General features: G+C 40.6%; 1 protein-coding gene across 2 annotated transcripts in view; it reads right to left on the reverse strand.

Annotated features, from left to right (window-relative positions):
- Positions 1–24,373, reverse strand: part of large1 (LARGE xylosyl- and glucuronyltransferase 1) — a 60,658-nt gene that overhangs the window by 34,292 nt on the left and 1,993 nt on the right. For both annotated transcript variants that reach the window (XM_032589324.1, XM_032589323.1), the window contains exons 2-7: positions 23,530–23,735; positions 17,831–18,129; positions 12,326–12,408; positions 11,678–11,801; positions 11,331–11,502; positions 516–620 (exon numbers count right to left, since the gene is read on the reverse strand). In XM_032589324.1, coding sequence (XP_032445215.1) covers positions 516–620; positions 11,331–11,502; positions 11,678–11,801; positions 12,326–12,408; positions 17,831–18,129; positions 23,530–23,635 — 889 coding nt within the window. In that variant the 5' untranslated portion in view covers positions 23,636–23,735. The remainder of the gene's footprint in view (positions 1–515; positions 621–11,330; positions 11,503–11,677; positions 11,802–12,325; positions 12,409–17,830; positions 18,130–23,529; positions 23,736–24,373) is intronic.

A 24,373-nucleotide genomic window follows, 5' to 3' on the forward strand; every position in this document is an offset into this window, starting at 1 on the left:
GTACAGTAGTTTAACAATTTACAGAGTCGCTATCCAGATGCAGTTTTTATTATTGTTGGAGATTTCAATCATGTCAACTTAAAGGTAGTGCTCCCCAAATTCTATCCACATGTACAGTGCACCACCAGAGGATTCAATACATTGAATAAGGTCTCCTCCAACATCAATGCTCTATTGAAAACATCATCTTTTAATTGTCTCTGTGTGTGGTTCTCCAGCAGCCCAGCAGCACATAGAAAGACTCTCCAGAGAATCATAAAATCTGTCCAGAAGAAAATCAGATGTTCTGTTAAACGTGTTGTTTGAAGCATCAGAATATGAGTGGCTTAAAACCTCCATCACCCTCAATACCCTTACATATCAGACAATGGTTCCAAGAAGACACTAGTGTCCTCAGGACAGTTAAGAGGTTAAAATCTTAAATGTTATCTTGAATGAAGGATTTACTCTATTTTATGCCACAGTCACCTGGAAACATAGGCTTTGAAATAAATCAGCTAACTGATAGTACTCACCAGTGTTGAAACCTCTACCTAGTGCTGGCCAAGGTCGATGGTTCTTCCAGAGATTCCCCAGATACCAGTCACTCTGGTTCTCTACTAGACCCAGAACCTGCTGACCTGAACAAAGCACAAACAGCAGTTTTTCTCTAGAGACAGTCAAGGTCAATTAATTTGTTAGGTATTTAATGTTGGTATTTAATATTAATATGTCTAATTTTGGCTGAAATGGTCTGAAACCACCACCCAATTTTCCCAGTTTTGTGTTTAAGTTTCAAGGAGTCTTCGGCTCAGCCCACTGTCTTACCCTGTCTGAAGTCCTCCACTACTTTTCCCCCTGCCAGTTGCCTCATTGACAACTGGCCAGATGTTCTCATTCATGTAGTAATAAAATGCTTTGAGAAAATGGTCATGCAGTTTCTAGATCCAGATTTCATGAAAAAGTTTTATTCCCAACTTTCAGAGCTTTACTTGGTAAACTCCTTCCTATATTTCTGATACAACTTAAATAAATACCTCTTCCTGTAGTCTTATGGTGTGTTCACACCAAAAGCGTTTTGAGAGTCAGGCGTGTCTGGTTTACATTCAAAGTCTATGTTGAGGAACGTCGAGGACTGTCATGGCTTGTTTCGAATGTCTAGCGTGGTGAGATTTGAACTGTTTGGAGTGTTTTGAGCATTTGAGGCGTTAAGAGCATCCAACGCTTCCAATGGAAAACAAGAGCTGACGAGTCTGACTTGCCCTTGACACGCCTCCACATAGACTTTGAACATAAATTAGACTCTCGAAATGCTAGGTGTAGAGCAAAATGTGAAGCGTCTGCATTCCAAGTGCACTCGCATAGCACGGCTCTGGCCTCGTAGCAACTGAGGGAGCTCTGTCAACGCCACCCACTCACCACCATCGACGCTCTCATGCAGTTCCTGCACCCGCCCGCTAGGTGATATGCAGTGGAGTCAAATTATAATTTTTTTTTTATATATATAAAATTTTTCCAAATGGACATACATAGATTAACATAACAGATCAAATTCCCACCCATCCCTTACCCGCACAAAACATCATAAAACACTTACACAGTCAGGACATGATAAAAACACCACAAATTGATCCAAACCTCTCCACAAGCATGAAAAAAAGGACAGTTATACAGGGTATTAAGCAGTGACAGGTCTGTCATTGACACTTTTTCATTGAAGGAATTTTAGTACAGGGTCCCATATTTTCTCAAACAAATTGACTTTATCTTCATTGTAATATCTCAGTCTTTCCAGATGCAGAGTATTTGCTAGTTCCCCCAACCAGAAATCAAATGTGGGCACAGAGTCCTTTTTCCAAAATCTCAAAATCAACCTTTTAGCCATCACCATACCAAACAAAACAGCCATTTTCTCATTTTTAGTGGCTGGTGGCAAAGCAATGTCCCCGATGATGGCAATAAGAGGTTCTGGATCCCATTTTTTCCAAAAGCTGTCGAAAATTTTTTTTTTAATTTTTTCCAAAATGAGTGAAGCTTAACACATGACCAGAAGGAGTGTGTCAAGTTACCAATAGCAGTGCGACAACTAGGCCTGTCATGATAGCAAATTTTGCTGAACGATTAATTGTCTCAAAAATTATTGCGATAAACGATAGTATTGTTTGAAGACCTTTTTACATTGATTTAATGGAAATGACGTAATAATGCATGCGATTTCCTCCCAAAGATAAATACACTTTATTTTCAAAAGAACACTTAACACGGGAACTGGTTAACAAAATAAAACAACAGGAAATAAAAATAAAATGGACTCTCAGTCTCTGTTAACAAAAAATGCACTTGAATAAAAACTAAGCACAAGATAAAACCACAGTGGAAATAAAAACTACATTCAACCAAAAGAGTACAGATTATGAAGTCTGTATATCATTAGATTTAAATAAAGATGGGCAAAACTGCCATTTTATAAACAAAAAGTGCAAAGAAGCAAAATCACATTCTTAAATAAGACCAGATGCCTCAACAATCTTTAAGCATATCTGTAGCTACCTTAGTCAGGCAGATTCCGAGCAAGAAATACCAACATGTTGAGTTTGTGTGGCTTAAGGCAGGATCTCTCAGGAGTAGCAATGTTTCCAGCTGTGCTAAATATTCTCTCTGAACTGGTGCTTGTTGCACAAATACACATGTATTTTTTAGCCAAGTTTGCCATCAAAGGATATCTTCTTTGGTTGATACACCACCACATCAAGGGATCACAAGAGGCATCAATAACATCTTCTTGAAGGAACTTTGTCAGTTCTGCATCAGCCTGTTCTCTTTTTGGATATGTAGCCTGTGTCTGAACTGTGAGTTCAGCTTTTCTGTTTTGAAGAAGGTCACTTAGCCTCTTCTTCTTGGTGGGTGGGTCAGCTGTAGATTAATTTTTGTTTCCTCCAGCAGCTTGGCTGGAACCCTCATCACTTACACCTTTTTCACTTACTTCTGGCCCTTTTAAGTCCAGTAGCTCTTGCACCAGCTGATGTTTGACATCATCCAATGACCCAAAGACGGCGTCACTGAGATCTGGTGCAAAGGAGTGATTTTCACAGATAAGAGTGTCAAAGTAAACCTCCGGAGCTTTTATAAATTTTTGTATCTGTTTCCAGATTCTGATAGTATTGCCAATGACAAAACTATTGGTATAGAGTGTTTTACTGAATTTAATGGGGCTGTTAAGGAGGGCAGTTAAAGACAAATTACAACAATGCATACGCTCTAAAGATAACCAGGTAGGACAGGTCACATCAGATGAGAGTGGGCCCTTCCTCCACCACGTTAGGATGGATAAATAGCAAGCCCAGTAATATTGCTTGAAATCAGGTAATCTGGAAATCTGGAATGGAGGGCTTGAAACCCTCCATTCCTGGTTTACATAAGTGTTTATTGCAAATTCTGACTCTTTTATAGCCCCAAATAAAGGGAATAATAATGGAATCTAATTGTTTGAAGTAGGATACACCAATAAAACATGGGACAGATTGATTTAAATGAAGAAATCGTGGTAACACCACCATTTTAATGGCGTTGATCCTACCGGCCATAGATAGTGGGAGAGTTTTCCAGAAATCTATATTCTGCTTGAATTGTAGAATTTTACTCTGCCAGTTCAGCCGTAAAAGATGTTCTGGTTTTTTTTGTTACCAACACGCCCAAATATGTAAAGGAATCATAAGCTATCTTAAATGATGTGAACTTCAAATATACCGAATCAGCCTCTGTGGTAAGCGGCATTAGTTCACTTTTGTCCCAATTAATAGAAAAACCCGAGAAACTGCCGAACCTGTTGATCATCGTCAAAACAGGAGACAGTGATTTCCGTAGGTTAGAGACATACAAAAGTATATCGTCAGCATACAGCGAAATATGATGCTTACAATTAAACATCTCAATAGAGGATATTAAGGGGTTTTGCCTAATGCTGGCGGTCAGAGGTTCAATAATGACTGAGAAGAGAAATGGGGAGAGGGGGTAGCCTTGACCTGTACCACGATGAATAGCAAAGGGACAGGAGATATTCTGATTAGTAATGACAGAAGCAGTTGGGTGTGAATAAATTATTTCAATCCATTCTGTAAACAGGGGTCCAAAACCAAATTTTTTGAGAACATACATCATATAAGGCCATTCTACTTGATCAAATGCACGTTGTGCGTCTAGCGAAATAACAATGTACTCATTTGAATGAGTTGAATATAATATATTGAAAAGACGCCACAGGTTAAACAAACATATGCCTACCTGGCATAAAGCCAGTCTGATCCAGGTGGATGATTAAACCTATGTGTTTTTTGAGTCTATTGGCTAGAATTTTCCCAAGAATTTTGGTTTCTAGAGGTAACAACGAAATTGGGCGGTAGGATGAAACAACCTCTGGATCTTGGCCAGGTTTAGGAATGAGCGAAATATTGGCTCTGTATAAAGTGGGGTGCAGTCTTGACACTTGCTTAGAATGGTTTAAGTCTTGACACTTGCTTAGAATGGTTTAACATACGCAAAAGTAGAGGCGATAATTTGGAACTGAAATCTTTGAAGAAGTCAACACTGAAGCTGTCAGGACCAGGCGCTTTGTTGTTGGGAAGTGTAGAGATAACAGATTCAATTTTCTGTAAAGTTATGTTGGCTTCCAGAACTTCAACTGAATCTGATGGTAGTTTTGGCAAATTCAAATTTTCAAAAAATCTTTCCAGATTTTCAACGTCCAATTTTCCCTGTGACTGATAAACACTAGCATAGAAGTCTACAAAGCAGTTGTCGATTTTATCCGGATCTATGAGTAAAGTTCCATCTTCAAGCTTAATACGATGTATGGCTGTATAGGCCTGTGCTTGTTTAAGCTGATGGGCTAACAGCTTATGAGGTTTATCACCTAACTCAAAGTATCTTTGAGTTAGGTAATTTTAGAAACATTTCTTGACATAATAGAGTTATATTCATATCGTAGAACTGTTATTTTATTCAATGTATCTGGACACTGCTTTAATTTATATGAGTTTTCTAAGCTGGTCAACAGGCCTTCTATTTTATCTAACCTTATCTTGGACTCTTTACTTTTTGCCGCCTCAAACGAAATTATACATCCCCTTATAACTGCCTTCATTGCTTCCCAGAGCATCGAATCATCTACATCCCCCGTCATTAGCACTAAGGTATACGTTAAATTCGTTTGAAATATAGGAGCAAAATTCCTTATCTTTCAACAGAGTGCTATTTAAGCGCCAGTTCCACCCCCCCCTTTTTAAAATCTAATTTAAGGTTCAGCGACACAGGAGCGTGATCTGATATGTGAATATTGTGATATTTGCAGCTTGTTACTGCTGCTAGCAATCTAGAGTCAAACAAGAAGTAATCAATCCTAGAGTAGGACTTATGTACTGCTGAAAAGTATGAATAATCTCTCCCAGTAGGATATAGCAGTCTCCAAATGTCAACCATATTGTGGGATTGTAATAGACTTTTAAGGGACTCGCTGCTCTTGAATGAATTAGACTGAGGGCATTGTCTATCTAAAACTGGGTCCAGGATTAGGTTTAAATCCCCACCAATGATTATATTAGAGCCAACCCAATCCGGCACTACATTAAAACGGTCTTGAAAAAAGATGGGATCATCAAAATTAGGCCAGTATATATTTATTAGTGTCACTGGTATAGAATTCAGCAGCCCACTAACGATCACATATCTTCCCCTTTGATCTGAAATTGTCTGCTTGTGAATGAAAGGTGTATGTTTTTAATCAAGATTGCAACCCCTCTAGTTTTTGTGCTGAAATTTGACTGGTGTACATGGGAGGCCAATGAGGGGCTAAGAACTTTTGCAGCTGTTTTCTTAATATGGGTCTCCTGGAGAAAACAAATATCAGCCTTTAGTGAACGCAGATGTGCATAAACTTTACCTCTTTTTAGAGGGCTGTTTATCCCTCAAACATTCCAGCTAATCAAATTAACCCCGCCCTTACTATCTGGATCAGTTAACATTAATTTGTATACATTTTAGTAACTAACTGTTGCATGACTGTAAAGATAATTATAAGGTATTCAGAACACGCCGATGTGCAAGAAACAGTACTCCCAGTAACATAACTAACCCTCCCCACCACCCAACATAACTGAACAGAACCACTAGCGGTGTCTCCATACCTCCAATTTAAAGCTAGAACTAGCCGTCCACCCAGTGGAGGACAAGTACCGTAATAAACCTCTCCATCTTTCCTGCTAGAGTAGCCACTCAACCCTACACAATTAGAATAGAATAGAATTAGAATTCAACTTTATTGTCATTGCACTGTCACAAGTACAAGCAACGAGATGTAGTTTGCATCTATCCAGAAGTGCTCTACGAGATATAAATATTTATTTACAGATGTACAAGACTATGTATGTATGGACTATAAGGGGTTATAGCAAGAGATATAGATATTGTGTATAAATATAAATATGGGAGCTATATGCACAGATTATACAGATTATACAGAATATTCAAGAATGTTAGGGAATGGATTATAGATAAATAATGGCAGATAAAATTTACAGGTTGTATGTGTGTGTGAAGAAAACAGTCCGTGATGTGTGTGTGTGTGAGGATAGTCCATGTGTTATTGTTGTATGAGAGGATAGGGGAGTACAGTCCTTATAGTTTGTGTTTTATGTCAGGAGGCGTTCAAAAGCGTGACAGCTGTGGGAAAGAAGCTGTTCCGGTGCCTGGTGGTTCTGGTCCGTAGGCTTCTGTAACGCCTCCCAGAGGGCAGGAGGGAAAAGAGTGTGTGTGCTGGGTGAGTGGAGTCCTTTGTGATTTTCCCGGCCCTTTTCAAACACCGCTTCCTGTAGATGTCCTTGATTGCAGGGAGTGGTGCCCCGGCGATATACTGGGCAGTTTTCACCACCCTCTGCAGCGCCTGCCGGTCGTAGACAGAGCAGTTCCCGTACCAAGCTGTAATACAGTTGGTGAGGATGCTCTCAATGGTGCAGCGGTAGAAGTTCGTGAGGATCTCTGAGGACAGGTGGTTCTTCCTCAGGTTCCTCATGAAGAAGAGGCGCTGATGTGCCTTCTTAATGAGTTTGGAGCAGCTGGTCGTCCAAAGTCAGGTCCTCGGAGATGTGGACTCCCAGGAACTTAAAGGTGTCCACACGCTCCACCACTGTCCCCTTAATGTGGATGGGTGGATGTGGGTCAGCGTTCCTCCTGAAGTCCACGATAAGCTCCTTGGTCTTCTCGGTGTTCAGCTGCAGGTTGTTTTTGTCGCACCACTTAGCCAGACGGTCTACCTCCTCCCTTTAAGTGGCCTCGTCATTATCTCTGATGAGGCTGATCACCGTGGTGTCGTCTGAAAACGTGATGATGGCGTTAGAGCCATGGACAGGTCTGCAGTCGAAGGTGAAGAGGGAGTAGAGGAAGGGACTCATCACACAGCCTTGTGGCACTTCGGTGTTTATGATGATGGTGGATGAGAAGTGGTTGTCCAGCCGGACATGTTGAGGTCGACTGGTCAGGAAGTCGAGCAACCAGTTACACATGAGTGGACTGATGCCGAGGTCTGTGAGTTTGGTAATGAGTTGTGATGGGATGACAGTGTTGAATGCTGAACTAAAATCTAAGAACAGCAGTCTGGCGTAAGTGTTCTTACTGTCCAGGTGAGAAAGGACAGAGTGCAGCGCTATAGAGACTGCATCCTCTGTGCTCCTGTTCTGCCTGTATGCAAATTGGCGGGGGTCTAGTGTGGGGGGGAGACAGGATCTGAGGTGTGCTAGGACCAGCCGCTCCAAGCACTTGGTAATGATGGGGGTAAGGGCTACCGGGCGGTAGTCATTGAGTCTGGTTGGGTTGGGATTCTTGGGGATTGGGAGGATGGAGAAATCGTCCCATCGATTTCTCCATGGGAGAAATCGATGGGACGGTACCACAGCGCGGGCCAGGGACAGGTTGAAGATGTCCGTCAGCACTCCTGCCAGCTCCCCAGAGCACGTTCTGAGGACACGTCCAGGTATGCCATCAGGACCCGCAGCCTTGTGGGATTTAATCCTGCTCAGAGCCGCTCCTACGTCAGTGGGGAGGAAAGTCAGTGGCTGTTGGCCTGGGGTGGTAGCTGCTTTGGTTGCAGTTGTGGTATTCCCTCTCTCAAAACGAGCATAGAAGTTGTTAAGTTCGTTGAGGAAGGAGACATCAGTAGAAGCGGGGGTGTTATTGGGGTTCTTGTAGTCTGTGAGAATCTGAAGGCCTTGCGACATACGTCGGGAGTTGGCGTTAGAAAAATTATCCTCCACCTTCCTTTTGTAGTAGTGTTTGGCCTTCTTCATTCCCTTCTTCAGCTCAGCCCTGGCTGCACTGTAAGTCTGTGCATCCCCTGACCTGAAGGCGATGTTGCGGGCCTTCAGCAGGAGACGAACGTCTCGGTTCATCCATGGTTTCTGGTTGGGGTACATGGTAATGCGTTTGAAGGTGGTGACACGTTCTATGGTGGTGGAAATATGGTTCAGTACAGATGAGGCGTACTGATCCAAGTCTGTATGGTGGAAAATAGTCCAATCTGTATTCCTGAACCAGTCCTGGAGCACAGCGTCTGAGCCCTCTGGCCACACCTTTTCTGTCCTCACGGTAGGTTTCACACGTTGGATGAGTGGTAAGTACCGAGGTGTGAGGAACAGGGAGAGATGGTCTGATTGTCCGATGTTGGGGAGGGGTGTCACATTGTAGGCTCCAGCCAGATTGGAGTAGACATGGTCCAGGGTCTTGTCTCCTCTGGTGTGGCAGGAGACATGTTGGTGGAATCTGGGAAGAACTGTCTTCAAGTTGGAGTGATTGAAATCACCCGCAACAATAAAAGCAGCCTCGGGGTATTTGGTTTGGTGTTTGCTAATAGCTGCATAGAGTTCTTTCATGGCTAGCTTGGCATTAGCATCCGGGGGGGTGTACACGGCAATGAGGATGATCGAGGTGAATTCCCTTGGGAGGTAATAAGGTCTGCATTTGACCATTAAAAACTCCACATTCTGTGAGCAGCGACTCTCGGTAGTAGCAGAGTCTGTGCACCAAGCTTTGTTAATATAAATGCACAAACCTCCGCTTCTGGTCTTGCCGGAGTCATCTGCTGTCCTGTCGGCTCGGTGTGTGTGGCGTCCACATAGCTGGATAGCATTGTCCGGGCAGCTGTTGTTTAGCCATGTTTCGGTGAAAAACATGACATTTGAGTCCATAATCCGTCTGTCACTCGTGATGGATAGTCGTAACTCGTCCATTTTATTAGCCCGAGAACGGACATTGGCGAGGAAAATGCTGGGTAAAGGGAGCCGGTGTGGTGTTAGCTTTAGCCTAGCTCGCACCCCTCCACACTTACCCCGCCTTTGTTTACGTTCTCGTCGCGGCCTGCGTACACTTCCACCCGGCCGGGAGAAGTGAGCAGCCTCCGGTGTTCTGGAGATCCTCTGGGATGAGTCGGAGATCGGCGATCATAGAGTCAAAATTGTAGCTCCAAAGGTCCAGAAGTTTGTGTCTGCTGTAGTGCAGCAACGCTGTGCAATTCTGAAAAAAAAGTCCAGTCATGAATAGATAAAAAACCACTAAAGAGCAGATTCTGGAGAGACGCTGAGCCTCGCGTTGTTCACGCGCAGCCATCTTGGTCTACTAACATTTCAAAATAAATAAATTCCATTTCTCACCCCATGACAGGATCTTTAGTAGCTCGCTTTCTCAAAATTTCAAATATAGCAACAAAAGAATAGTCTGGCCACCTGCTTCATTTAGTCCCAGACTGCCAGTCCTCGATCTCCCGGCTCAGGAATTTGTTGGCTTCCATTGGAGTGTCGAGCGTAGCAGTGTTATTATTCACAGTAACCATGAACTGCGCAGGGTATCAAAATCCATAACGAATCCTCTTGGACTTGCATTGCTCCCTGATAGCTTGGAATGCCTGACATTTCTTCATTACAGCTGAGGTGAGGTCGGGAAAGATGAACACCGAGCGACCGTGTATTGCAGAGGACTCTTCTCCCTTGCTAACCGCAGCACCCGCTCCTTCTCTTGAAAATAAAGCAGCCCAACAATGATGGCTTTCGCCTTCCAGTCTTTGGCCTGCATTAGGCTCCGGTGTGCCCGATCCACTTCAATTAGCCGATCAAAATTGTCTTCTCCCAGCAATTTGGGCAGCAGTTTACAGACAAAGTCCGTGGGTCTATCATTCTCGGCTTTCTCCGGTATGCTTACAATACGTATATTCTGCCGGCGTGAGCTCGACTCCAAAATCATCCAGCTTTGCTTGCTGCAGAGAGCATTGAGCAGCTAGGCTGTCGTGTCTTTTCTCCAGCTCCGAAATCCGTCTATCCTGTGGCACGACTGCGGCCTCGGTTGATGTCACACGGTCACATATATCGGAAAGCGCTGCTTTGAGACTGGAAATTGATCCATTGAGCTCCACACACCTTATGTCGACCGTGCTGCTAAGCTTACTTATGGCTGCTAGGACGTCCTCATTGGTGGTGGATGGACCTGGAGAGCACGTGGGGCTCGTGTTAGCATTAGCCACCTTGAAGCTTGCTAGTTTGGTTCGGTCGTCCACATACAGATTGTTGAAAAACTGAGGTTCCAGTGACTTCTCTCACTTCTCGGTGACAGAGGGACACCTCTAGAACACAACCAGCAAATGTCATCCACATCTGATGTTTAATTTCAAAATAATAGCCTATTAAAATAAGACATTTTCATTTTTCCCCCCTAAGTTGCCATGCTTATTGCTGAAAAACTCTGTTTCTAGTGACTTCTCTTACTTGTGGGTGACAGAGGGACACTTCTAGAACACAACCAGCAAATGTCAACCACATCAAATGTTTAATCTCAAAACACATGATGCGAGTTGGAGGTATGGTTGTGTTTTTGAAGGTGCAGTGATAGTTTTGTGCGCACGTACACTCCAATAATGTCCTGTAGGCTCAATGTGCGTTATTATTATTATTTTTTTAACCCCCTACGGTGCGGAGCAGGCGCTAACGTATGGATGGGAAACTGACTTAAACCTGTTACAACAACGGAAAAAGTCCCCATAGCCTTTTGTTAGACTTCAGCTTTTATATGTTTTGTTTTCTGTATCTACGATGGACTGGGAACCTGTCTACAATGTACAGCGCCTCTAACCCATTGACCGCCGGAGATAGATACCACTAGCACCCCTCACAACCCCACAGGGGATAAGCGTGTAAGATAATGGATGGATGTTTTCTGTACTGCACATTGCTGTGTATTTAGTTGGGCTGCCCTTCTTGTGAAGGGTCACTTTGTGACATCTGTGAAAAAGTGTTATATGAATAATTTTTCCATCAACTTACCTTTAAACTTGTGAAAGACAGCCCAAAGCTCAGCAATGTCAGTGGCAAAAGTGATATCCGTGTCAAGAACAATGACCCTGCGCAGATTCATGGGCAGCGTCTTGGTGAGCACCAGTTTCATTAGTCCGTAGATACCAGAGTAGTGTTTATTAGGTATCCATGACACTTCAGACTGAAACAACAGAGCAAAGACCATCACTTCCATAAGGACCAAAGAATACAGAGCGCAGACTTTGTCAGAAGAAAAACACAGATACAGTACAGACTGGTAAAAGTGATGGTGCTCCACTGAGAATTTCTGAAGAAAGTTTGTAATTGCTTAAGTAAGAGGACGATTTTTTTCTCACCTTAAGCTCATCTGCATCATAGAAGTTTACCCTGACAGCAGGGACCATCCAAGAATGAAACAAATAGGAGAGAATCTGCTTTGCAATAGAGTCTGTGATGAAATGGAAATGAAGAGCATTCCGTCTGAAGACACAAAAATACAACAAAATGCTAATAATCATTTTCTGCAGAAGACTAAAAAACAAACCAGACAGAAAAGAGTCAAAAGTCTTTGATTTTAAAGTCTTACTAATATCCGAATCCCCCATCTTCACACCTCATCACAGAGGGATTTGAGTTGCGTCTTTTTAAAGTAGTAACTTGGTCTATAAAGGCTTGGAATCAGGCCAATCAGTAAACCCAGCCACCCCTCCATCCCTCACCCTAGCCCAGAAGGGTGTCCTGGCTCTCTGCTCTGACAGAGGTTCTCCTAACACTGTGATCTGATATCATCAAAGATCTATCAGACTGTCCTGAAAACAAGTAATACTTTTTTCATATTTTCATGGTCTTGAGTATTGATTTATGACAGTAACGTGCCCCCATATTTACATAAAGAATGACTCTTTATGTTGTAGTAACTATCTTGAGCAGCATAAATCTTAATCTTTTTTTAGATTAAAAAAGGGGAATTCATAAGGACTTAAAGTAAATGAATGTTGACATACCTGTGGAAAAGGACAGATTTCACCAATGTTACAACATCTCGACTTGCGTTGTAACCTGCACATACGATGGCCACATGGATAGTCTGGGGAAAGAATAGAGTAAACCATGAAAAAAAACTGATTGGATTTATTTACTCCTATATCTCGTTCTTTCCCTTTAAACCTTTTGCCTCACGTTCTTCCCTGTCTTTTCATCTCTGTGTGTACTGGCAGTAATTCTTCCCAGCCAGCAGGTGGTGGTGTTTTCACATTAAGTTTGTTATTGAACAGTAGAATGAGTTCAGAAACACATGTATAATGGCTGATACAGGCAGTTTATAAGATCTTCATTTAATCATTCTTCATCCTTTTTTGTTGTTTAGAGAAAGCACTGCTTGTAAGTATTTTGTGTTATTTTATTACATCTGAGACAACATTGAGCTATATTTGTGGGCATTTATGTTGTAAAAGGTTGATGTTTGTAAGGCTGATTGTGACATGTTATTTACACAGTATTAAGTATTTGTGCCCTTACTAGTTGTATGATTTGACTACTGTTGTATTATAAATCATGTTTTTCATCTTTATTTGTAGTTTCACTCTTTTGGCATTGAAATCAACATCAATTAAAGTGACATTTGCCTGTCAATCGTCTAATTGTTTATCTATCTGTACAACTGTTACTTGGAAACACAGTGGGAGCAGAACAGTGAAAAGGCACAGATCTACACAACAAGCAGCGAATGTTTACGTTGAAAATCTACTATATAAACTAAAGATGTCTCAAGAAGCTGGAAAGGCTCCGTCAACTCACTCCAGCAAGACACACCTGTCAAATTCAAGTAAGTCGTCTGCAGGCATGGCTGCTGTAAATGCAAGGGCGAAAGCTGAAGCAGCTCGCACTAGATCAGAATTTGATAAAAAGGAAATTGCAATGAAAGTTAAGAAAGCAGAACTGGAAGCCACATTACTGGTCCTTCAACACCAGTGTGATGCAGAGGCAGCTCATGCTGAGGCAAACGTTTATGAGGCAGCTGCTAATGAAGAAGAACATGTCTCGACCAGAGCAGCAAAATGATGATTCTTTAGAACGCACTGGCAATTATGTGAAAGAACAACTTGTCTTAAAAGGTATTCTTACTCCATTTGATATCCTAGAGTACAATGAAGTACCTGCCGCCATGACATTCTGTCAACCCAAACAAGAACCTGACCGTTCCATAGACACTCTGAAAGACTATGTTCTTCCATCAAACATTTCAACCAATCGTGAAACTGTTCCTCAATTATCCCAGTGTAATCCTGTACTTAAGACATCACCAACCTTCAAACATGCTGTCCAATCAAAAGACCAAATTAACATGTCTGAACTAACAAGGTTCCTGGCTAGAAGTGAGCTACTCACTGGAGGACTAAGGAAGTTTAGTGACAAACCAGGAGACTACTGGTCTTGGAAATCCTCTTTCGAGAATGCAATCTGTAACTTACATTTGTCTGCCAGTGAAGAACTGAACTTATTGATCAAATGGCTTGGCCCAGAGTCCGTGAAGTACGCACAGCGTCTAAGAGCAGTACATGTCAATAATCCTGAACAAGGGTTGCTTAAAGTTTGGGACAAACTACAAGAATGTTATGGTTCTCCTGAAGCCTTAGAAAGGGCACTGTTAGATCGGATGCTACAGTTTCCTAAGATCTCAAACAAAGATCCACATCTCCTGAGAGAACTTGCAGACCTTCTACTGGAGATCGACTCAGCAAAGAGTGAAGGTTACATACCAGATCTACTCTACCTCGACACAGCAAGGGGAATCCACCCTGTAGTCGATAAATTGCCTTTTGGAATACAAGAAAAGTGGATGAACCATGGGAATAAATACAAGGAAAAATATTCTGTGTCATTTCCAGCATTTTCTGTATTTGCCAACTTATTTTACAGTAAAGCAAAAATGCGCAATGATCCCAGTTTTAGACATTCAGTCCAGCAACCACCATCACCTATCAAGATGTTTAAATATCAGGAAAGACACAGCAGGAAAGAACCCATCTCAGTAAGTCGGACAGAAGTTGAAAACTCACAACTAAAACCTATAGTTGAGACAAAGATTGTGGATGTAGATAAAGAAATGTCCCATCCACAGAAAACCCCATGCACTGAAAAGATGTAGAGCATTCAGAGAAATGCCCTTTGAGGAACGAAAGATCTACCTTAAAAAAAACTCAATATGCTTCAGATGTTGCGCCTCTACCAATCACCAGGCAAAGAATTGTAGTACAGAGATAAGCTGTGCAGAATGCGGCATCAACAGTCATGTTTCAGCCCTTCATCCTGGTCCAGCAGTTTGGGCAACAACACCACCACCAGCTGTAAGGCAGCCAGTGGACGTTCACGGCGGGGAGCAAGATCAAGCATCACCTACTGCTACCTCTACCTGTCCACAAGTGTGTGGAAGTGAAATTGAAAGTCATTCTTGTGCCAAATTCTATCCAGTGTTCATCTATCCAAAGGAGTCTCCTGAGAAGAAGCTGAAAACATATGCAATCTTAGATGACCAAAGTAACAGGTCCCTTGCTAGATCTTCAGTCTTCGATGCCTTCAGTATTACAAGGAGATCTTATCCTTACATGCTAAAGAATTGTGCAGGAACGGAAAAAGTAATGGGGAGAAGAGGTCACAACTTCATTGTGGAATCAGTAGATTGCCAGTCACATCTGTTGTTAGAGACGTGGTGTGATATGAGTGTGATATGCTTCCAGACAATCGGAATGAAATTCCAATGCCTGAAGCTTCTCAACACCATTCCCACCTCCGGGAATTCCCGGGACATAGCTGCAGAAATTCCCAAACATTTGCCTGTCAATCGTCTAAGAGTTTATCTATCTGCACAACTGTTACTTGGAAACACAGTGGGAGCAGAACACTGTGTCTATTATATTTGAAATAAACCCAAAGCAATTTCTGGGTTTTTTTTTGGCCAGGATACTGCCTGGCCAAGAAAAAAAAAAAAAGTCACCACCTGAATTTAACTAAGCAAATAGGTACCAGCCTCCTATTCATAATTGCTGCATAGGCGATTATGTTTCAGCTGGCAACAAGTTATTTAAAGCCAGCTGGTGCAATGAGTTCTCTCATTTCTTAAACATGTTGAAAGACAAATCCCATGGTTGTGGAAAAGATGTCAGTCTGTTTGAGAAGGGTCCAAATAATTGACATGGATCAAGCGAAGAAAATATCAAAGGAGAATGCAGAAACGATTAAAATTGGGTTAAGAACTGTCCAACACATTATTATAAACTAGACTATTGGGGACTCATCGTCTTTGAGGAAGAAACGTGGCTTGAAGAAAATCCTCAATGATCGTGATAGGCAGTCACTTAAACGTTTGGGAAAATCAAATTTAAAATTTAAAAAAAACAAAAAAACAGTAGAACTACGGACTATGATAAATAATGAAAGTAAGGGCATTTTCACACACATTATGTGAAGGGAACTCAAGGGATGAACAGCTGTGTAAGCCTTAAGAAAACCATCAATCAGTGAGGCTAACCAGAAAAAAAGCTTCAATTTGCTAGGGAACATAAAGGTTTAACTTTGGAGCATAGGAAGAAGATCATGTGCTCTGATGAATCCAGATTGACCCTGTTCCAGAGTGATGGGTGCATTAGGGTAAGAAAAGAGGCAGGTGGAGTGATAAACCCATCATGCTAAGTATCCATTGTACAAGTCTGTGCATTCAGTGCTATGATTTGGGCTTTCTGCAGTTGGTCAGGTCTAGGTTCAGCAACAGTATGTGGTCAAAGAATTTTTGGGATGTGCTGGAGAAGGCTTTGTGCAGTGGTCAGACTGTACCATAGTCAATCCAAGATCTTGGTAAAACATTAATGCAGCACTGGATGGAAATAACTCTTGTGACACTGCAGAAGCTTATCTAAACAATGACACAGCAAATGCATGCCATAATGAAAGCTAAAGGCGGTCCAACAAAATATTAGAGTTCGGCAAGTTTTTAAAAATTTTTTATGGCCATTCAGTATATATATGAAGCGGAGCATCATGGTGAAAACCGTATTGCTCGCTTCTAAAAGCAAATCTTTTGGGCCTTACCTTAACACTCAGCCAATAATTTTACCAAAAAGTGCCAGACAGGCCACGTTTAAAAAAAATAGGGAAAAAACCCCTCATATACACAGGTGTTTTTAAACTAAAACAATCATGAAGGCAGTGATTTTATTTAGGGGAAAACAGCCTGAATAGATAACCCTCACACAGTTTTCACATTTTTATAAAAAATATAAAATGAATGTGGGATTTTTGTTCCACTTGTAGTTTGTCCTGGTCTGTCACAAAAAATGTTAAAATACACAGACATTTATGCAAACCTGAAAAGGTTCAACTGGTATGAATAGAAAGGTTAACCACCCACTTAATACCTTGATGACCAATGATTGTTGTGCCAAGTACAATATAAATTATATAATTAAGTATGCGGATAATACAACAGTGGTGGGTCTCATCCAGGATGGTGAGAAATACTACAGAGAGGAGGTAAAACTTTGTAGAACAGTACAGCAACAACAACCTCTTTCTGAATGTGGGAAAAACCAAAGAACTGGTGATCGACTTCAGGAGGAAACGCCATATCCACACCCTGTTCAACATCCAGAACACTGCTATGGAGATTGTCACACACCTAATGTTCCGCAGGGTCTACATAGCAGACACTCTCACCTGGTCGCTGCACACCAACTTCAGTGTCAAAAGGGCCCACCATTGCTGGCACTTCCTTTGCAGGCGCTTAAGAGAGCACACTTCAGCCCATAAATCTTTATCGCTTTTTACAGAGGCACCATTGAGAGTGTGCTTACCAGCAGCATCTTTCCGAGGCATGAGAGCAGCAGCTCACACAGGAAGGCACTGGGGAGAGTGGTGAGGCCAGGTGAAAAAGTGATTGGGGTCACACTGCCACCCACTGTGGGTAGCAACGCTACCTGATGAGGACAAGAATCCCTCTCACCCCTGTCATGGACTGTTCTCTCTCCTACCCTCTGGCAGAAGATCCTGCAGCCAGTCATGCAGAACAGTAAGGTTCTGCAACACCTTCTACCCAACTGCCATCAGACTTTTGAATTACTCCAAATAATCCAGGACCATAATAATATTTAACTGTTTTTGATTGTTTTGCATATATTATTCCTGATACATTTCTTGTACAAATTGCAAACATTTGCACTTGCACAGCCTCCCCATTTTCTTTACTTGGGTTTTATTCTATATTATTCTTCTATTCTTCTTTTTATATTATTTTACAGTTTATCCAGCTAGTTTCTGTTTGTGTCTTAACATACATTGTAATTTCATTCTGCAGTGCATTTCTGATGTTATGTTGAATGTCAATAAAGATCATTTGAATCTGAAACTGAATATAGTTCTTAATGCCGTAATTTTATTCCTGCTTCAATAACCACTAATGATTTAATGTAGGCATGTTTAGAGTGATGGGCCTGAGGCAAACCAAAGACTTTTCTCACCTCACACTTATCCACTAACTGATGTTGTAAACAGGTGGAGTTGTTCCCCACAGCAGCATTCTTTTGTCCATCATTGTTACTGGTGCCTTCTTCTAAATGAGTTCGGCTTTGGTTTCCTTTGCTTGTGATGTTTGTATAGGAAGCAGACGAGTTCCTGAGAGGACGACTGAGCTCCTGGCGCAGGGCCCTGTTTTCCTCTTCCACCGCTCGGATCCTCAGCTCCAAGGCCAGCCGTGCATTAGCATCACCCAGTGGTGGAGGTGACTGTGCTTCCAATGAAGATAGGTGTAGGGGCTTCACTGTTGGATTATAGGATGGATAAATTTATTTTACAGGAGGCCAGAAACTAAACAGGAATGACTTCAGCAAAAAGAGTCTTAGGTAAGGGAAAGAGTAAAGCTTTTGTAGACCAAAATCTTGACCATTGTTTTACTGATATACCAAAACACACTACAGACAATAAAACTGTTTTTGATGACCACTTAAAACAGTTGTTATTGCATAGATCTAAAACTCACATTAATGGAAGATTTCTTTGTTAGATCATTTAGAAGAGTATTTGCAATGTTTCAATCATTTCTTGCTCAATAGTGCTTGGTGAAGCTTTCTTTCCTCCAGCAATAATAATGACATACAGATTGTTCAATGGATTATTTGGAAAATATAGAAAGAAAAAATATAAACATTAGTACACTGTTAGACCTTTTATTGTAATTTTACAGTAACTTACTGGCAACACTGTTGCCAGCAAATTACTGTAATTACCATTCTACAGTACCTTTACTGGCAAGTGTTGCCAGCAAGTTACTGTAATTACCATTCTACAGTACCCTTACTGGCAACAATGTTGCCAGTAAGTTACTGTAATTTCCATTCTACAGTACCTTTACTGTTATGATATTTCACAGTTAATTTTTACTGTGAGTGTGCTTTACAGTTATAACTGCTTTACTGTAATTGTATTTTATAGGAAAGCTGGTCTACTGTAAACTTGTTTCACAACATAATGTCAGAGTTTTACTGTAAATTAAAGTTTACATTTTTTTAATATAAGAATATTTTACCATAAACCGAAAAATTTCATAAAAGAAATCTTAGTCCAAGTACTGTGAATAACAGGTATTTATTTTCAGCAGATTTGTAGAAATAAAATCCATTTACATATTCGCAATGTCATAAAGAACAATGTCACAATACAATATAATGTGCTATAAAACAACAAAACCATAGAACACATTTCCTACATCAGAAGAACTTTTATTCCATTCGTCAAACAAAATCAGTGGGATCCATCTTGTGGAAGCTGAACTGTAAAGAATAAGACAGACAATGTGGGAGGTCATGAGATGGTCAGGAAGTTATCTACATTTTCAAATCGACAGGAAGGTTGACAAATTAAGCTGAAGTGACAATGTTCAAATGCATAAAATCTTTGTCATAAAGCAGCATTAAGTTGATAATTTGTTTAAAAAAAAATCAATTGGACTGAAGTGATAATAGAAGCTGCATAAAGAATGAGCAGGACTGGCTTCACTTCAGGTTTTTGGATTGTTTATGGCAAAAGCAGTTAGTCAGTCTTCAGTAATTCAAAAGATTGCGTACTACAAATGCCCCCAAGGGGACGATGAAGTACAACAATCTTTTTAGTCATTTTGTTGGTGCTGACGGATTACTGCAAAGGTGTGCCTAATAAACTGAAAACTGCATGGTATAAAAATACACCACACTTAAACGACTACACACTTATACATTTCTGTGATTTATTAAGAGATGTAGAGACATCCACTTTTTACCACGGACACAGAAAAGATGCTGGCTACTCTAAAGGGCTATTGTGTAGGAATCACATGCCATTTATAAATAATCATTAAAATCATATTAAAAAGGCTAAAGTAAAGTCAGAGCATGCAAGATAGGAGGAAAAGACAACAAAATAATAAACATTTACATTTTGTAAAATACTTACCTAGTTGGAAGTCCTCCATTCAAATTCAGCAAGTTGCTGGAAGAAGGTGGTCAGTTGACACTGACTACTTTCCTCTTGACAAGACTTCCCGTCTTGCGGCTTGTACCGACTTTGGCTGTGCATTTGGTACCAACATCTGGATTGATCCTCACAAAGAATCTTTTAACAGAAATAAAATATATTAATTGTAATTTTTAATGAAGACGTACAATACAGCAATCAGCTATGGTTCTTCACCATCAGTCAAACTGTCATTAAATTTAATTCATAAATGGCTTGGTGTAGAGTACTTGCCGTTGTATCATCTCCAGCGTGGTGGATGCTGACTCCTGATACTCCAGATTGAAGACATAATATGACCCAAAAAAGACAGCAAGGACGCTGGCAAAGTCATGTAGTTGCTCAGGCTCGAAAAATACCTTCTCCTCCATACTGACCATCCACCGGGTTGCAGACATCAAGCTATTTCCTAAAATAGACAAACCCTTGTCAGGCTAACGCTAGTGAGTAAAAGTACAGACTACCATAACAATTACATACATTGCTACAAAAAAATTATAGTGATAGAAAATATTCCTCTTACCAAGCATGATTACCCTCGGTGTAGTGGGTAAGGTCATTTCCATTTCAACAGACATCTTGGTGGAAGATACCTTTAAAACATAAAAGGAAAACTCTCTTAAATATGAATTACTGGTAGTAATTTATATTTAAAGGGCCAGTTCACCCAGATTACAACAGGTTTTTGAGAACCTCATCCCGGAGACTAGACTAGACTTTACCCCTACATCCTGCTACCACTCTGAAACAGTGGATGTGAATGACAGTTTGTGGGGCTAAATGCATTTTTTAAAGCATTACATTCCACAAGTACAGTCCCACAAGTGTTCAGTCTGACTTCTGCAATGGCGGTGACTCCTGTGCATGTGGGACCTGAATGCAGAAAATGTTCTGAAGGAAGCAGGACATTGCTCTATTCCACATGCAAACCGATAATTAGCTGTGTGTTGATGTTTCTTCACATGACTACAAAATTCTGTAAATTCTGAAGTACAAATGCTGCAGAATTTACACCTGTACATAGTTGCACCTGTTAGTACTGACTTAACTTTAAATTTGCAGGAGCATGGTTTAAACATGTGAACAGTCCTTATATGTAACCAGGGTTGGAAATTAACTTTTTTTGTCCACCTGCCACTGTGGCTGAACAAACTCAAAAAATAACAGAAACTACTTTAATGTTTTTCACCTTTGTCCTCATTTACAGACTCTTATACACTATGTTGGAGATGTAATGGTACTTTAGCAGGCTAACCAGCTGTAGCAAGCTCAAAGTTATAGATTAGGTTAGCTGCTCCTCTACATTTCCAGACTATTTTGTGGCTTCAAATATGTTTGAAGAGCTGTCTTTTTACCTGTTGTCTTGTCTTTTGAAGAGATGAAGCTATGTTAGCAGTCAGCAGGACAGAACTGCACAGCCACTTGGAGGGAAAAATCTTGGGAGTTAAAAAAAAAAAGTCATCTGAAGAAAAGGAAAAAAAAGAACAATGTTAGAAATTCATCCTTGCTGACCTACGTAGCTAATCTGCACTTTTAACATTTGCAAGATCATGGTTTAAACAAATGAACAGTCATTAGATGTAAAAAAAAAAAAAAAAAAAAAAAGGGTGGGGGAGGATCAATTATTAGTTAAGGTTATATTGTTCGACAAAGGATGTAACAACAATGCTAACAGACACTCAGCACTGAGCTCATCTCAACCCAAAGCCGCCCGAGGAAGATTAAGCGGCAAAAGTCAAGCTAAAACCTTCAACGGTAAAATTAGCACCTTAGCTAATGTTAATTCCGAACCAGCTCAAAAAATAACACCATCATATTTTCCTTTCTTTCACCTCATTTACAGACACGTAACTTATAACGTTGCAATATGCCTGATATATAAAACACCAGAGTTAGTAACAAGGTAACGTTATTTTACCAGGCTAACCAGCACAAACGAGCTCATGCTATAATGCTAAGTTATAGCATGATGCTATAAGCTACGTTAACTCCATCTAAAATGTACATTTCCAGACTAGGTTTTGGCTTCAAACAGTTTTCTAAGAAGTGTTTTTTTTACCTGTCTTGAAGAGCTGAAGCAGTGTGAGCCCACAGCACGGCGACAGAGCTGCACTTGCACTTGGAGAGAAAAAGCTGGTTGGAAGCGAAGCCACGCTTGATGACGTAGCTAGATAAACTGCATGTTAATGTTAGCTAGGATGTGAAAAAAACAAAAGTACATTCTCTCTTTCTGCCTTAAAAATATGTTAACCACTAAAGGAGTAAAAATACAGAAACAGGGAACCACGATGAAGCAGCTATGATGACCGTTGGAAATCAAATAGAATTCTTACTGTAGCCTATATTATAAGTACAGTACCACTACTGTAATGTGTAAACAGTAAATTACTGCAACTTCAAAACATACAGTAAGTTACTGTAATACTATGTACTATACCCATAATGCAATGCAAATTACAGTAACTACTTGTAAAGATGTCTTATGGTAGTTTTACTGGGCATTTTGTGGTATTTAACTGTAAAAATACAGCAAAGGCTAACAGTGTAGGGCACTGCGCACGGCGCTGCGTGTGACGTAATACCTGAGCCGCTTCAGTGCGGGCAGCCCTGTTCTTAATCAGAAGATAGATAGCGTGGCTGTCAGTGCGCCAACAACATGCCAAAGCGCAAATGTATGTTTACCGACGATTTACAAAAGAGTCCCCCCCCCCCCCCCCCCCCCCCCCCCCCAACCCCGCTCCCGCTCCAAGGTGTCCTGGTTTTCCCAACTGAAAATATGGTCACCCTATTTATGGTAGTTTTACTGGGCATTTTGTGGTATTTAACTGTAAAAAATACAGCAAAGGCTAACAGTGTATGATGACCGTTGGAAATCAAATATAATTATTACTGTATATTATAAGTACAGTACCACTACTGTAATGTGTAAACAGTAAATTACTGCAAATTCAAAACATACAGTAAGTTACTGTAATACTATGTACTATACCCATAATGCAATGCAAATTACAGTAACTACTTGTAAAGATGTCTTATGGTAGTTTTACTGGGCATTTTGTGGTATTTAACTGTAAAAAATACAGCAAAGGCTAACAGTGTATTTAATGTAAAAGGGTAACTGGTAGCATGTGGAGGTGCTCACCAAGCTGTTCAGAAAAAAAGTATTTTAAAATGTCAATTGTAGATGCTTCCTTAAATAAAAACAACAAAAATTTTGTTTAGTGCTGAAAAAGAGAGGCTTTCAGATAAACATAACATTTTCAGAATAAACTCCAAATAAACAAGAAAGAATACAGACAGCAGAACTGAACAAAGAGGCCAGAGAAGAGAGAAGCTAGAGAGAGCTTTGAAATAGCAAGAGCAATTATTGCTAAAAATAGAGGAAACAAGAAGGAAACCTTTCTAGCCTGAGATTTGTTTATTGTTTTTTTTTTTCTTTAGTTGACATAACAAGCAAAGTAGATAAAAACTTAACTTGTAAATACCAAAGTAACAACTTTAGGCTGCTTTGTACAATAGCTTAAAAATATAATAAAGTTGCATCACCACACATCTTATTTGTAAAACTTTCGTTCAATCGACACTCTTATCATCCATCCATTCTCTACAGTTGCTTATCCTTGCAAGGTTGAAAGGGGTATGGAAGAGGAAGGGTATAAATATTCACTCTTACCTTGAAAATTTCCAATTGACAGGTAAAGCCAGGTGAGTGTGGGGATGAAAAGCAAGACAAGAGAGGCTGCCAGGAACTTCCTTCGTCCACGAAATATTCCCAGCATCTTCTGAATTGAAGTCAGTGTTGAGAGGTAATTTGACCTCTGTGGAGCATTTTTTGTCCACTTGATTTCTCACAATTTTTCTCCCATTGTAACATTTTTACTGAAAAAAACAAGTCAATGCATTGAGGTGCCATAACTTTTTCCAGCTGAACAGAAACAAAACTGAAGTAATTATCTTTGACTCCAAAGAGGAACGATCTAAAGTCTGTTCACAGCTTCAGTTATTACAGCTAGATACCAGCCTGCAATCTGGGTGAAGTGATAGAGTCAGACCTGAAGCTTCAGAGCCACATAAAGACAGTTACATAGTCAGCCTTCTGTCACCTGGAGAACATTTCTAGAGCTTACTCCCAGCTTGCTGGGAGTAATGTCCCAGCAAGCTCTAGAAAAACTTAGCCATGCTTTTAGTTGTATTGATTACTGGAACAGTGTCTCCTAAGAAAATCAATCAGACAGCTCCAGCTGATCCAGAACGCTTATGATTGCATTCTCACTAAAACAAGGAAGACAGAGCACATCATCCCACTTCTAAAGTCCTTACACTGGCTCTCAGATAATACTTATCATTGTATCAACCTTCCAGACCACTGAGATTTTCTTTTTCTGATATAATCTGCATCCCTAGAACAGAACCAAACATGGAGAAGCAGCATTCAGTTTTTATGCTCCTCTAATCTGAAACAAACTTCCAGAAAACTGCAAAATTGCTGAAACACTGAGTTCCTTTAAATCAAGGCT

Source organism: Xiphophorus hellerii, chromosome 17 (assembly GCF_003331165.1).
Source record: "Xiphophorus hellerii strain 12219 chromosome 17, Xiphophorus_hellerii-4.1, whole genome shotgun sequence".
In the NCBI taxonomy this organism is placed as follows: domain Eukaryota; kingdom Metazoa; phylum Chordata; class Actinopteri; order Cyprinodontiformes; family Poeciliidae; genus Xiphophorus; species Xiphophorus hellerii.